This window comes from Orycteropus afer, unplaced genomic scaffold, assembly GCF_000298275.1.
Source record: "Orycteropus afer afer isolate SDZICR_OR568_19922 unplaced genomic scaffold, OryAfe1.0 scaffold00043, whole genome shotgun sequence".
Taxonomy (NCBI): Eukaryota; Metazoa; Chordata; class Mammalia; order Tubulidentata; family Orycteropodidae; genus Orycteropus; species Orycteropus afer.
Window position 1 is genome coordinate 837,848 of NW_006921630.1, and position 12,681 is coordinate 850,528.

At 39.5% G+C, this 12,681-nt stretch overlaps 1 protein-coding gene across 1 annotated transcript in view; it reads left to right on the forward strand.

The window, feature by feature from the left end:
• The window catches only part of PAPPA2 (pappalysin 2), a 513,722-nt gene that overhangs the window by 358,997 nt on the left and 142,044 nt on the right, over window positions 1-12,681 (forward strand). Inside the window, exon 13 of the mRNA XM_007937607.1 lies at window positions 147-363. Within this exon, the coding sequence (XP_007935798.1) occupies window positions 147-363 (217 nt within the window). The remainder of the gene's footprint in view (window positions 1-146; window positions 364-12,681) is intronic.

Below are 12,681 nucleotides of genomic sequence, written 5' to 3' on the forward strand. Positions count from 1 at the left end.
AATTAGCTTGATATCTATCAGTTCTATTGTTTGAGACCTTGCCTACATCACATAGCTATTGAGAAGATAAAATGAATACTAGGTATGGAAACATGGTGCTAGATGAATGACTTGAATATATTATTCATCTCCTTATTTCTCTTCAGGAACCTATGAACTGTCATGCCAGCATAATCCACTGGTTATCAATGTGACCCATCACCCAAATGTCTTCTCCCACCATACCACCTCAGTGCTGCTGAATTTCTCATCCCCATTGGTGGGCATCTCAGCGGTGGCTCTAAGGACATTCTCCCACATCAGCCCTGCAGCTCCCAATAACTGCATCCCAGAGCACAAAGGGCAAGATTATCAGGGACAGAGGTACAAAGGTCCATTCTTACCTCCCTCCTTCCTCCTTCCCTTCCTTCCTCTCTCTTTCTTCTCTCTTTCTTTTCTTTTTTTGTTTCTGTTGTGGTTGTAGTATACTGCTATCATTTTGGTACATAGTGTTATGCATGCATTGTGTGCATAATCACTAACTGAAAAAAACGGGTCTAGGAACTTCTTAAAAGACATAGGAAAACAAGCAAAGAACAATTTGTGAAAGCCACACTTGAGTTTTATGTTTTCCTCCTCTTTCCTTAGCTGAGCATAATTTTTTATGTAAATATTTAACATATTTACAAGGTCTTAAAATCTTTTTTTACATATAAAACCACTGACTTCAAGTCAACATTGTTATATAAACTGCCAAAATTTCTCTGCCAAAAATTCAATGTTCCCTAAGCAATGTATATTTTTCTACTTATTCCCACCTGGACAGTGTATATTGCAAGTTTAACAATTAGTTTCTGAAATATGTCGTATAGTCAATTGGGGTTACATACGGCAATCAGGAGTACATTTGCTACATGTCTCTTTCTGTAGACATCTGTAATTGTGAGCCAGAGTGCCTATGAGGTTCACTAGACTCAGCAGCAGCCAGTAGAAGAATTGTGCTTCATGGTGTGGGTGTCCCAAGGTTAGCCTTGCTTGGGGAGGGAGCATTCCAAACAAATCATCTGTGCTACAGTTGATCTGGAACAATTCTCTGAATAGTCTAATCAATTGAGTGGAACTGTAGGTAATGAGTTCTGGTCTCTCTGAGTCAGGCAGTCAGGATCCTAGTCATAAGGGCTTGAGTTCCAGGCAATGCTTCATCACCAAGGAGGAACTCTGGTATTGCCATGACTATCCCAGGTAAACCAGAATTGCCTAATTAGGGATGGAGAGTAGATATATACATATAGTATAGTGTATTTGTTATTTATTACTGTGCAACAAATTACCTCAGAATTTAGGAGCTTAAAACAGAAAACATTATTTCACAGTTTTTGTGGGTGAGGAATTTGGATGCAGCTCAGATAGGAGCCTCTGGCGTAGGGTCTTTCATGAGATTGCAGTCAAGCTGTTGACTGGAGCTGCAGTTACCTCAAGGCTTGTGTGAAGCTGGCAAATTCACTTCTAATCTCATTCCCGTTGCCTTTGGCAGGTCTCAGAAGATCTGTGCCTAAGCTCTCTCACATGGATGTTAGCAATGCGTGTGCTCACATACCCATTACCATAGAGTTGATTCTGACTCATATTGGCCTTTTAGGACAGAGTAGGACTGCCTCATAGGGTTTCCAAGGCTATAAATCTTTACACAAGCAGACTGTCTCATCTCTGTCCCACACAGCAGCTGGTGGATTCAAGCCACTGATGTTTTGGTTAGCAGCCAAATGCCTTAACTGTTGCACCACCAAAGCGCCTTTGTGCTTACATAGGTGTGACTCAATTTGTCATCACATAGGCTTCTCTACAAGCTACCTGAGTGTCCTTATGACATGGAAGCTAGTGATCCCAGAGAGGAGAGCCAGAGAGGGTAAACACATGAGAGATCACTTAAGAAGCCATAGTCTTTTTTTTATAACCTCAAGTTTGTTGTGACAGCCTCACTTCTGTCATATTCTGCTCATTAGAAGTAAGTCAATATGTTCAGCCATATCAGGGGAAGAGATTGCATGAAGGCATGAATCATTGGAGGCTACCTCCACATACAGTAATGGTGGTGGTGGTATTTGTCGTCAAGTCAATTCCAACACCTAGTGACCCTATATGACAGAATAGAACCGCCTCATATGGTTTCCTAGGCTGCAGTATTTGTGGGAGTAAAGTGCCAGATCTTTCCTCCTGCAAAGCTGCTGTTTGGTTTGAACCCCAAACTGTTGATCAGCAGCTGAGCCCTTAATCATCAGAGCACCACAGCTTCTTAAAGTAATGCCATTTTATATTCATGGAGCACTAACTATGCATCAGGTATTGTTCTAAGTGCTAGGCAGGGAAGAATAGGGAAGGATAGAGTTTGGATAATGGGCAGTATAATGTTAGCTAGTTCATCTGCAACTTTTAAGTCTTCTTAGTGACCAACATGTTCAAATATTAAGACAAGAATGTAAACTATTAAAATAATGTTGTTTACTAAAATTATTGCCTCTCTCTCATGTATTTTCAAATTACTTTTCTCTACTGGCTCTACCTCTGGCCCCAAGTCATACAGAATTTCTTTCAGGTCTCTGAAACATGTGTTCTTGATGAGCTTCATGTCTTTGCACATAATGTTCCTACTTTCTTGAATGCTTTCCAGTCCTTCTTCACTTCAATTCATACTTCACCATCAGGATTCAGAATTCATCTTCTGTGAAGCTTTCTGTGAACTTCATCCCTGTTTCTACAGGACGTGGTACATATTCCAAACTACAAAAGCAGCTACCACCTTGCATGATAACTATTTACTTATTGTACTTTCTCACTAAACTCTGTGCTCCCTACAGCAGGAATTCTGTTTAGTACCTTTCTGATCCTAGCAGGAGCCTGGCACATAGTAGGTGCTAAGAAACTGTGTGTTGACTGATAGTCAGAGACATTACCTCTAACCCCTCTAAGTAATAGAACAAAACAAGCAAACCAGAAGAAAACTGGAAGTTGCAGCCTCTTTAGACCTGAGGGACAAGAATTCCCCTCAGCATCACAACTGTGAAGTTCTGACAAAGAAGTTGATTAATTGTGATCATTGCAGCTAGTTCTTTACTTATTTTCATGTGGCACTGTGGGAAAAACAAGTTTTATATGCATGCATGCAAACCAGTAGAAATAGGATATTTTTCTCCAGTTTACACAGAGTGTATCTGGAATGTGTAAGCATTTCCAAACCACATGTGACTGACAGGAGCCATGCAAATTGGCTTTTCCTTCTCAACCAGCAAATCAGTACAATATAGGAAATTTTGATACACAGAAACCCTAATAGATCCCATACATTTTTCTTTGTGAACAGATTTTAAATCTGAACTCCTATGTATTCTCAAAGAATAGGTGAGTCAGATGTCTTTTGCAACCTTGTATCAATCACCGTTGTATGCATAGATACACCATAATATGAAACCCTCAAATTCTGGGCATAGTGAAAGGCATTCCTGGCTACCTCCTTCTTACCCCTTGTGACTTGAATTCCACTAATACTTACATGGGCAGAGGAGAGCTGACAGATGCCTGGCAGTAAGAAGATTTGTTACCCATTTTGTATTTAACCATTTATGTACAGTGATCAGTATCTCCTACAACACTACATCATTAAACCAGCCTGAGTGCCTTGCAGAACTCTCAGCTGAAGACCAATGAACCTAAGTCTGGTTCAATACTGATGTTTGTGATCTTTGTCTTGAACCCTTTGACTTTGATCTAACTCCTAGTCTTTTTTTCCCATTCTATTATGTTGGCTGCCCAGTTTATGACCCTTTGGGTTTAAGACTAAACTGATAATGAACTTCTTGAATCTTGAAAACCACGCTTAGTTCTGGTTTTGGATAATAGTACTCAATAGAAGCTCTGTTCATTCTTACTGCATTGCTATGTCCAACTCTAGCCTCTTTAGGGAAAGTTCCTGCACAATCTAACACAGCTGGGGCATCAGGAAGACTTTCAACCAACCCAGGATTTTGTTAATGGCTTTGGGAAGTGGAAACCATATATTTTTATTAATATGGTGAGACCTGGAGTGTGTCTGAGATATAATCCAGGTACTATGTTGATCTGCTTAAGTGAGTGAATTCACTTGCAGATAATCATGCCATTCAATTATCTACTTAGGGAATTCACAAGGTCAAGTATAGAAGAATTTATTTATAGGAATATGGGTATGAGTTTCTCCTGCTCTGAAATTTTGTTCTTCCAGTTGCATGAGTACAATGGAAATGTGATTTCAACTGCTCTGAGTCCACCAGGTGCTATATCCATAGGATACCCCAGTGCTGAATCTTCTGGAGATGGAGAACATTATCTTCTTTTTCCCAGATCACAGGCTGACAATGGTCAAAATTTCTGACTATCCCTCTCTTTACATTATTGCATTTACTCTCATATTTATTTATTTTTTTAATCTACCTGCTCTATAAAAGGTTGGAAATACTGTGCAATTCTTCCAAACAACTGTGCTTTCTTTCAGTTTTCCTATATTTCAAATAGGTTTTGCTATTTGTACTTTAATGTTACATAATTAAGCATACAAATGTTCATTGTTGTTTTAACTTTATTAGGCGCATACCTCTTGCCAGCCATTTTTACCCCTTTAAAATCTTTTGGCTTTGAATTCTACTTTGTCTGGAATTAAAATTCCCACCCCTGCTTTCCTTTTGTTTGTGTTTGTTTGATAAATATTTGCCTTTCTTTTATTTTTAACCTTTCTATAGCTTCACTGCCAATAAGCTTAGGGCACAAGACTTTATTATGCTGTTTACAAAGACAGGAGGATTTCACTGCATAAAACTATTGCCAGCTTTTATTTTGAAAATGTATCCCATGATCTCCAAGACTTTAGAGTCCTTTAGGACTGTGTAGCATTTTCACCTTTGTGATGTTTATCTTTCAGGATACAACAATCTTTGCCAATATGTCCCACCCTCTATCGTCCACTACCAAACCAAAACCCTTATGCTTCTTGACCTGCAGTCTTCAAATGAGTTTAAAAAAAAAAAAAAAAGTGTTACTAATGAGAAATGATGGACAGAGAACAGGTCTCTGACCTCTGAAAAGCAGTGCCCAGTTTTCCAGTCTTTACTAGAGCCAGAGAATAAAGAAAGAATGGCCAGTTTCCTTCTCTTCTTTTAGGATTGCTCCATTCCTTATTTGCTTTTTTTCAGAAAGCAAAAAGTGCATGCTCTGGTTTCCAATGAAGTTTCTCAGTTCTCCTTCAATACATTTTGCAATCAAGAGGAAATCTTTACAGGTTCTGGCTGTCAATCTTAGTTTTCAGTAGGAGTTTTCATAGTTGTGTATATTGTTGGTAATTAAGTGGGGAGCAGATAGAAATTACCTCACAGTATTCTTGTGAGATTAACTAAGAATTGTATGTGTGGAGTTTGTAGCAGAGTCTAACACCTAGTGAGAGCATCATTCATAATAGTTTGCATACCATTCTCCATCTATTTTTTAACATCCTCCTTTTCAGTGTGCTAGTTATCAATTTGTTGTTCTCATCTTCAAATTCACCCTTCATTACCATGCTTTGTGATACTAGATATGGATTCTATTAACATTTATTCACGGTCAGCTAGCACAATGTTAAATTTTATCAGGGTAGTTTCTGGAGAGACACTGCAGAAGGAAGTAGTTCCTCTTCTTGGCTCCTCTGTGCTTGCCTTTCTTTTGCTTCTATGACATGATCAGCCAGTGCTGTACAGGGCAACCATGGTCAAGAACCAAAGCCCAAGCAGATACTTGGGCTCCCAAAGCACTGGCTTCCTTAGAATTTTATTACCCACAGAAAAAAGTGATAGTCCAATTGATTGTGATGCCACTGTGTACCATAGTTTACTAGTATCCCATTTCCCATAGACAAGGAACTTAGCATTTTACTCAGACCCAAAGTCACAACCAAATCAATCCCCAAATCATATCTTGTGGTCTATCTCCTAGTACAATTCTCAGATCCAACACTGTGTCAGTCAGGGTCCAATCAAGACAAAGCAATTTGAAGAGAAAATTTAATATAAATAATTTCTAACTAGTAACAGAGAAATCAGCTATTAAAGAATAAAAAGGAACCTTAAAAATAGAAGAGTGATTGATAAAGGGAGAAACCATTATTTCTAGGCCTGTTGTTGTTGTTTTGTGCCGTCGAGTCAGACCTGATTCATAGCGACCTCTCCTTGGGTTTCCAAGGCAGTATCACTATGGAAGTAGAGTGCCCCATCTTCCTTCCGAGGAATGGTTAGTGGGTTTGAACAACCAGCCTTCTGGTTAGCAGTCAAGTGCCTTGGGCACTACGCTACCAGAGCTCCTATTTCTAGGCCTAAGGGAAGAGTATTCACTCCAGGAGGAAACAAATGTGGAAGAGATTCACCACCCAAGGCTGATATTTAGATCTCTGGTTGTGATGGGACCCTGGCACACTAGATGGCAAAGAAGATTGCTGAGGTGCCATAAGCTGGAACTGGCAAGTGAAAAACTGCTCACTGCAGTCTTGACAAAAGCGCTTTAGGAAGATGCCTGCTGAACCATTATTGGGACTTGCTGGAAAGATACCTTTGGAGTGCTACTGAAACTTTGTAACAGACCACCCACTGGGAACTGGTGACACTCAATGAGATACTGCCCACTGGGAAGCCACTGAAACCTATGAGGAAGTTGCTTACTGGTGTGCATTTGAGATTTGCTGAGAAACCAGCTAGTGTTGGTGCTGGTGGAAACAGCTGGAAGCCGTATGTGGGTAGCCATTGAAACTCCTTAGGGCTGAGCACCACTGGTTGTCTCACACACTGCTGGACATTGAGTATTTTAGAAGCAAAAGGAGGGAAATACACAAGAAGCAAGAAGAGAAGCCCCTTCCTCCTGCAGTTATCTCTTCAGTGCTGTCTACTGATAAAACTTGACATCATGGTAAATGGCAAATGAGAACTGTTTACAGGGCCCAGTTCTACCTACTACCATTAGAAGGAAAGGAAATGAATGGAAGACTTGGAAATCAGAGGTAATGAGTTGATAATTGGCAGAGAAAACCAAAAAAACATCCAAACTCACTGCCATCAAGTTGGATCTGACTCATAGCGACCCCTCCTTGGGTTTCTGAGCAGTATCACTATGGAAGTAGATTGCCCAAGGTCTTGTCAAATAACCAAGAAGAAATCCCCTTTCTGTCTTTTGTGTTCAAGATAGGATTTCCTTTAATTTCCTGGCTTTAATGCTAAGTCCACTTTTCAGTATAAATTCTAAATATATTGAGCTAACTGAAAATAGTTATTTTCTCCTTTTAGTGTTTTTAATTCATTTCAAGTCAAAGGCAAACATCACGTACAAATACCTCATTAGTTTATTCAATATAAATACACATTCTGATTGAAATAGAAAACAAGAAATAGATACTCATAAATATAAAATTGTAGTGGGTTCTGAGGTTTACCTTAAACTATAGCTTATTAAGGTCAAGTATTCTAGTATAAAATTGAATGGGATATTATCTTTTAAAATGAATATCCATTTGGAAATCTGGGTTATTTCTTCGCTCTCTCTCTTGTTCTCACTCTCATTCTTTCTCACTCACTATACATAAACATGCTATAATCCTTTTCATTATTGTGTATAATTTAGAGTTGATTTTGTAAAACTTTAGGTCTAATAAAATGGATATATTTTTCTAAGGTATGCACATAGTATACACATTAGCGTATTTTCCTTCAAGTGGAGGAAAGTTTTCTGAAAAGCTTAATGGAAATTGATTTGTAAAACTGCCGTATATGGTATGTGTGTGTGAAGAAAGAGATAATCTATTTAATATTAAAAATATATATATTTATTGAGCACCTACCCTGTGCCAGGAGTCAATTTTCAGTTGAGGAAATTGAGATGCCTAGTGTCTAAATTCATCTTATCTGAGAGAAGCAAAACTAAGACCAGAATCCACGTAATTTTTTTTTTCAGTTAAAAAAAAAAACCTATTATATGTTGGCAAACTAATTCAGAAATATACCCATGTCTATTATTTCACTACTATCTGAGAAATCTTGCCTCACTTTCCCAAACTATATTTGAATTGGGGTAACAAGAAATAAACTTGACCTAAGTAATTGAAGAACACTAATGTTTTAGACATGTTTGTGCAAATGGACATATATATTTTGAGAAAATTATGAATTTAAAAACTGTAAATCCAAGTTCTAAGGAATGCAGGTGAATTGGTGATATTTGATGGACGTGATAAAATGTGGAATTGTAAAGATACTTTGGACTCTTAGAGAAGTTCAGGAAATGTATTATCTTGATTGGAGCCATATTGTAAGCAGAATCCCAGGGAATTTGGGATCATTAGCAAAAGAGAAGTTTTGGCCCAGCTTCTAGAGTCTTACCCCAGACAAAAAAGAATCTTCCTTTCTCAGAACAGAGAAAAATATATTCTACTATCTTTGAGATTAGAAGTATAGATGAACCATGAGAAGGAGCTAGTTTTTAAAGTGTAGTCTATATGTGTGTGGTAATTATGTTTCTGTGTCAACTTGGCTGGGCCTGGTTAAGTGGCTAGGCAGCTGGTGGTAGTTTTTCCCCATGATGAGACTGGCAATCAGCTCCATGGTGGGATCTACCACAAGAAGCTGAGTAGCTACCTTTGGGATGTGGTCTGCTTCCTGTGTATAAGGAGAAGCTTTCGGAATGGTCTCTAGCTATGGCACGCTTGGACCCTGCATGTAGCCGTGTCATTGTTCAGCAGCCTGCCATGCTCTGCTGACCTTGGGACTTACAATGGACTTAAATGGCCTGCCATGTAGTTTGGTAACATCATAACTGTGCCTTTTTACTTGTCAACCTTGGGTTTGCCAGCCTCGGCAGCTAGCAGCTGTCTCAGTGAAGAAATGCCTCTAGCTCCAGTGGGCTGGGAGCAGGAGGCAGAGCTGGACCCCAAAGTTCAGGGGCTTTCACCCAGCCCTAGAGCCTGGCACTTTGAAATTGGACTTAAAGCCTCCAAATTTTAAGAATAAATTCCTGTTTGTTAAGGACATCCCATTTGTGGTATATATCTGTCAGAGTGGCACTAGGTAACCAGAACAATGTGTATTAGGTTTCTATTGCTGTGTAATAATATTACTGCAAATTTAGCAGCTTAACACACATACATTTATTATCTCAACAGTTTCTTTGGATCAGGAGTCTAGGCAAACCTTAGCTGGATCTTCTTTAAGGTTGCAATAAGGTGTGGACCAGGGCTGGGTTCTCGCCTGAAGGCTCACTGGAAAGGGTCTACTACCAAGGTCATATGGTTGTTGGCAGCATTCATTTCCTTGCAGGCTGACAGACTGAGGGTCTCAGCTCTTGCTGGCTGTTAGACAAAGCCACCCTCAGTACCTTGCCATTTAGATCTTTCCATAATGCAGCTCATAACATGGCAGCTTCTTCTTCAAAGTCCACGTGAAAACTTACAGTCTTACGTAACATCATCACAGAAGTGACATCTCACCAACTTTACCACATTCTGTTGGTTAGAAGCAAGTCACTGGTGCTACCCAAATTTAAGGGATGAGGATTACACGAGGGCATGAATAAAAGCAGGTGATCAGATCTACCACAATATGTTTGTGTGGACCAGGAGAATGTGTGTGTAGATACCAGTACTATAAATAGCTAACTACATGTGCTCTTAACCTACAGTCTACAGTTTCAGCTCACTAGGCAGCTTGAGCCACAAGGGGTATGTGAAGAATCTGTATGTAAGACAAATAAATGAGGGAAGATCAATGATTCTATGAGCAAGGACTTATAGAAATTCCATAGTTCTTTGTAGGTTGGTTATCTCAGCAGTCCTCTACCAAAGTAGCCTCTCAGCTCTGCTTTATCCGGATATACCGCATCTACTTTGCAAATGATCCCTGTCTAGATTTTATCCCAGGCTCATTTCTCTTATTCTTTACCTTGCTTCAGAGCCACCTTCTCTGTGACTCAACTGGAGTTGTTATATATTGACCCAAGGGAAATTTAATCAGTGATATCAGTGTTTCCTAGAAAATCATAAAATTATAGGTAAACCTTGTTTTATTGCACTTTGCTTTATTATACTTCACAGATAATGCAATTTTTATAAACTGAAGGCTTATAACAACTCTGCATGGAACAAATTGATTGGTGCCATTTTTCCAACAGCATGTGCTCACTTCATGTCTGTGTCACATTTTGGTAATTTTCACAATATTTCAAACTTTTTCACACTTAATAGACTACAGTATAGTGTAAACGTAACTTTTTTTTTTTAGGTAAACTTTTATTGTGATTTGGGTGAAAGTTTACAGAGCAAATTCATTTTCCATGCAGCAGCAGTTCATACAGTTTTTGTTTCAGGACATTGATTGCAAATCCTCAAAATGTAACAGCTCTCTTCCCACTTCCTCCCTGTGGTTACCTCCCCTTGCCTGTGTTCTTCTTTCCTTTCCATTCCTGCCCGCCCCCCCAGCTATCTTCCTATGCAAACACTGTCCTTCTGTTCTCCCATGATTGATCACTCTAAAGAGTATATCTATTGGATGTAAATGTTCCCCCTGTATGCCTATCTCTTGTTTGGCTGGAAGCCGCAGGAGTGATTTCAGTTCCAGACCTGAAGGGTATCTAGGGGCCATAGTCTCTAGGGGTTCTCACCAGGCTCTATCAGACAAGGAAACCTGGTCTTTTTCTATGATTTTTGAGTTTTGTTCCACATTGTTCTCCCACTCTATTTAGGATCTCCTACACTGATCCCTTCCCAAGTGGTTGATAGTGGTAGCTGGGCACCATCTAGTTCTTCTGGTCTCATGGTTGTATAGGCTGAGGATCACATGGTCTAGTTGTCCCTTGGAGTAATTGTTTCCATGTGTCTTTGGTTTTCTTCATTCGTCTTTGCTCTGGTTGAGGAGAGATCCATTGTTTCATCTAAATGGCCACTTGCAAGCTTTTAAGGCTCCAGTCACTACTCATCAAAGTAGGATGTAGAGCAATGTTTTTGTTTAGTATGTTATGCTAGTTGAGCTTGACATCCCCTAAGACCATGTTCCCAAGACCACAGATCCAACCACTTGCTCCCCCAGAGTAATTGACTGTGGCCAAGAAGGTAAACATAACTTTTATATGCATTGGGAAACCAAAATATTTGTGTGAATTGCTTTATTGTGATATGCAGTTTATTGTGGTGGTCTAGGTATGCCTGTATATAAAAATCCAAAACTAAGACAAGTTTTGATTATTGAATTATCTGTGTTTTAATTCTTTCCATAATGATGGATCATTGAGAGTTAATTGCCTTAGCAATTTTGGCCTAGTAAAATATGCTTATATGTATATGTAGGAGCTCTGGCAGCATAGTGCCTAAGGTGCATCACTGCTAACCAGAAGGCTGGCAGTTCAAACCCACCAGCCACTCCTCAGAAGGAAGGTTGGGCAATCTACATCCCTAGTGATACTGCCTCGGAAACCCAAGGAGGGGTCGCTATGAGTTGGGTTTGACTCGATGGCACATAACAACAACAACAACATATGTGTGTGTGTGGGGGGAGGGTATGCATGTGTGTGTGTTTCCCTTTATGTAAGATAATCTTTTGGAAAAGTTAATATGCATTATTTTTTTAAAAAAACTTTTTACTCCAATTTGGGTGAAGTTTTACAGAGTGGATTAATTTTGCATTCAACAGTTTATACACATTTTGTTTCATCACCCTGATTGCAATCCCCACAATGTAACAGCTCTCTTCCCACTTCCATCCTGTGGTTACCCTTTCCCTGTATCCTTCTTTCCTATGCATTCCTGCTCATCACTGCAGCTGCTGTGTCAATCCATCTTGATAAGGATCTTTACCTTTTTCATTGACCCTCTACTTTACCAAGTAAGATATCCTTCTGCAGAGACTGGTCCCTTCTGACAACATGACCAAGGTATATGAGACAAAGTCTAGCCGTTCTTGATTCTAAGGAGAATTCCAGCTGTACTTCTTCCAAAACAAATTTGCTTGTGTTTTTAGTAGTCCATGATATTTTCAGTATTCTTCTCCAGCACCACAGTTCAAAGGCATTAATTCTTCTTCAAGCTTCCTTATTCATTTTGCAGCTTTCACATGCATATGAGGCCATGGTAAACTACCATGGCTTTGGTTGGGCACACCTTAGTCTTAAAAAAGTGACATAGCTTCCAGCATCACAGCAACTCTCAAGCCACCACTGTACAACACACTGACAGAAGAGGGGTGGTCCACGAGTGTAGGGATTAAGATTTACAACATACACTTTGGGGGGACCCAATTCAATACATAACACTGAGTAATCAAAGAAAAAATGCTTGTTTGGATTGCAATGCCACAAGATACATGAATAGAGAGACCAACAGACTTAGATACATGCACACTAGTTTAGTAGCCTTCATTGTCTCTGCATATCCTCTTTTCTTCAGGTTACTGTTTCCTAAGCAAGGTCTGCACCAGCAATCCAGGGAGAAAAATCAGCAATGAACTATACTCACAACTATCTATTTGCAAATTGCTAGTATTGGTAATATGCAGGGTTAACTTTACCTCAAGCTGACCTGTCCCGGCTGTCTGGCCTCTTTGCAATCCCTCTTAGGAGCACTCCTGTGCTTGTGGATACAAAGGTTGTCTTCAATCTCTGAAAGACATTTTTTAAAAG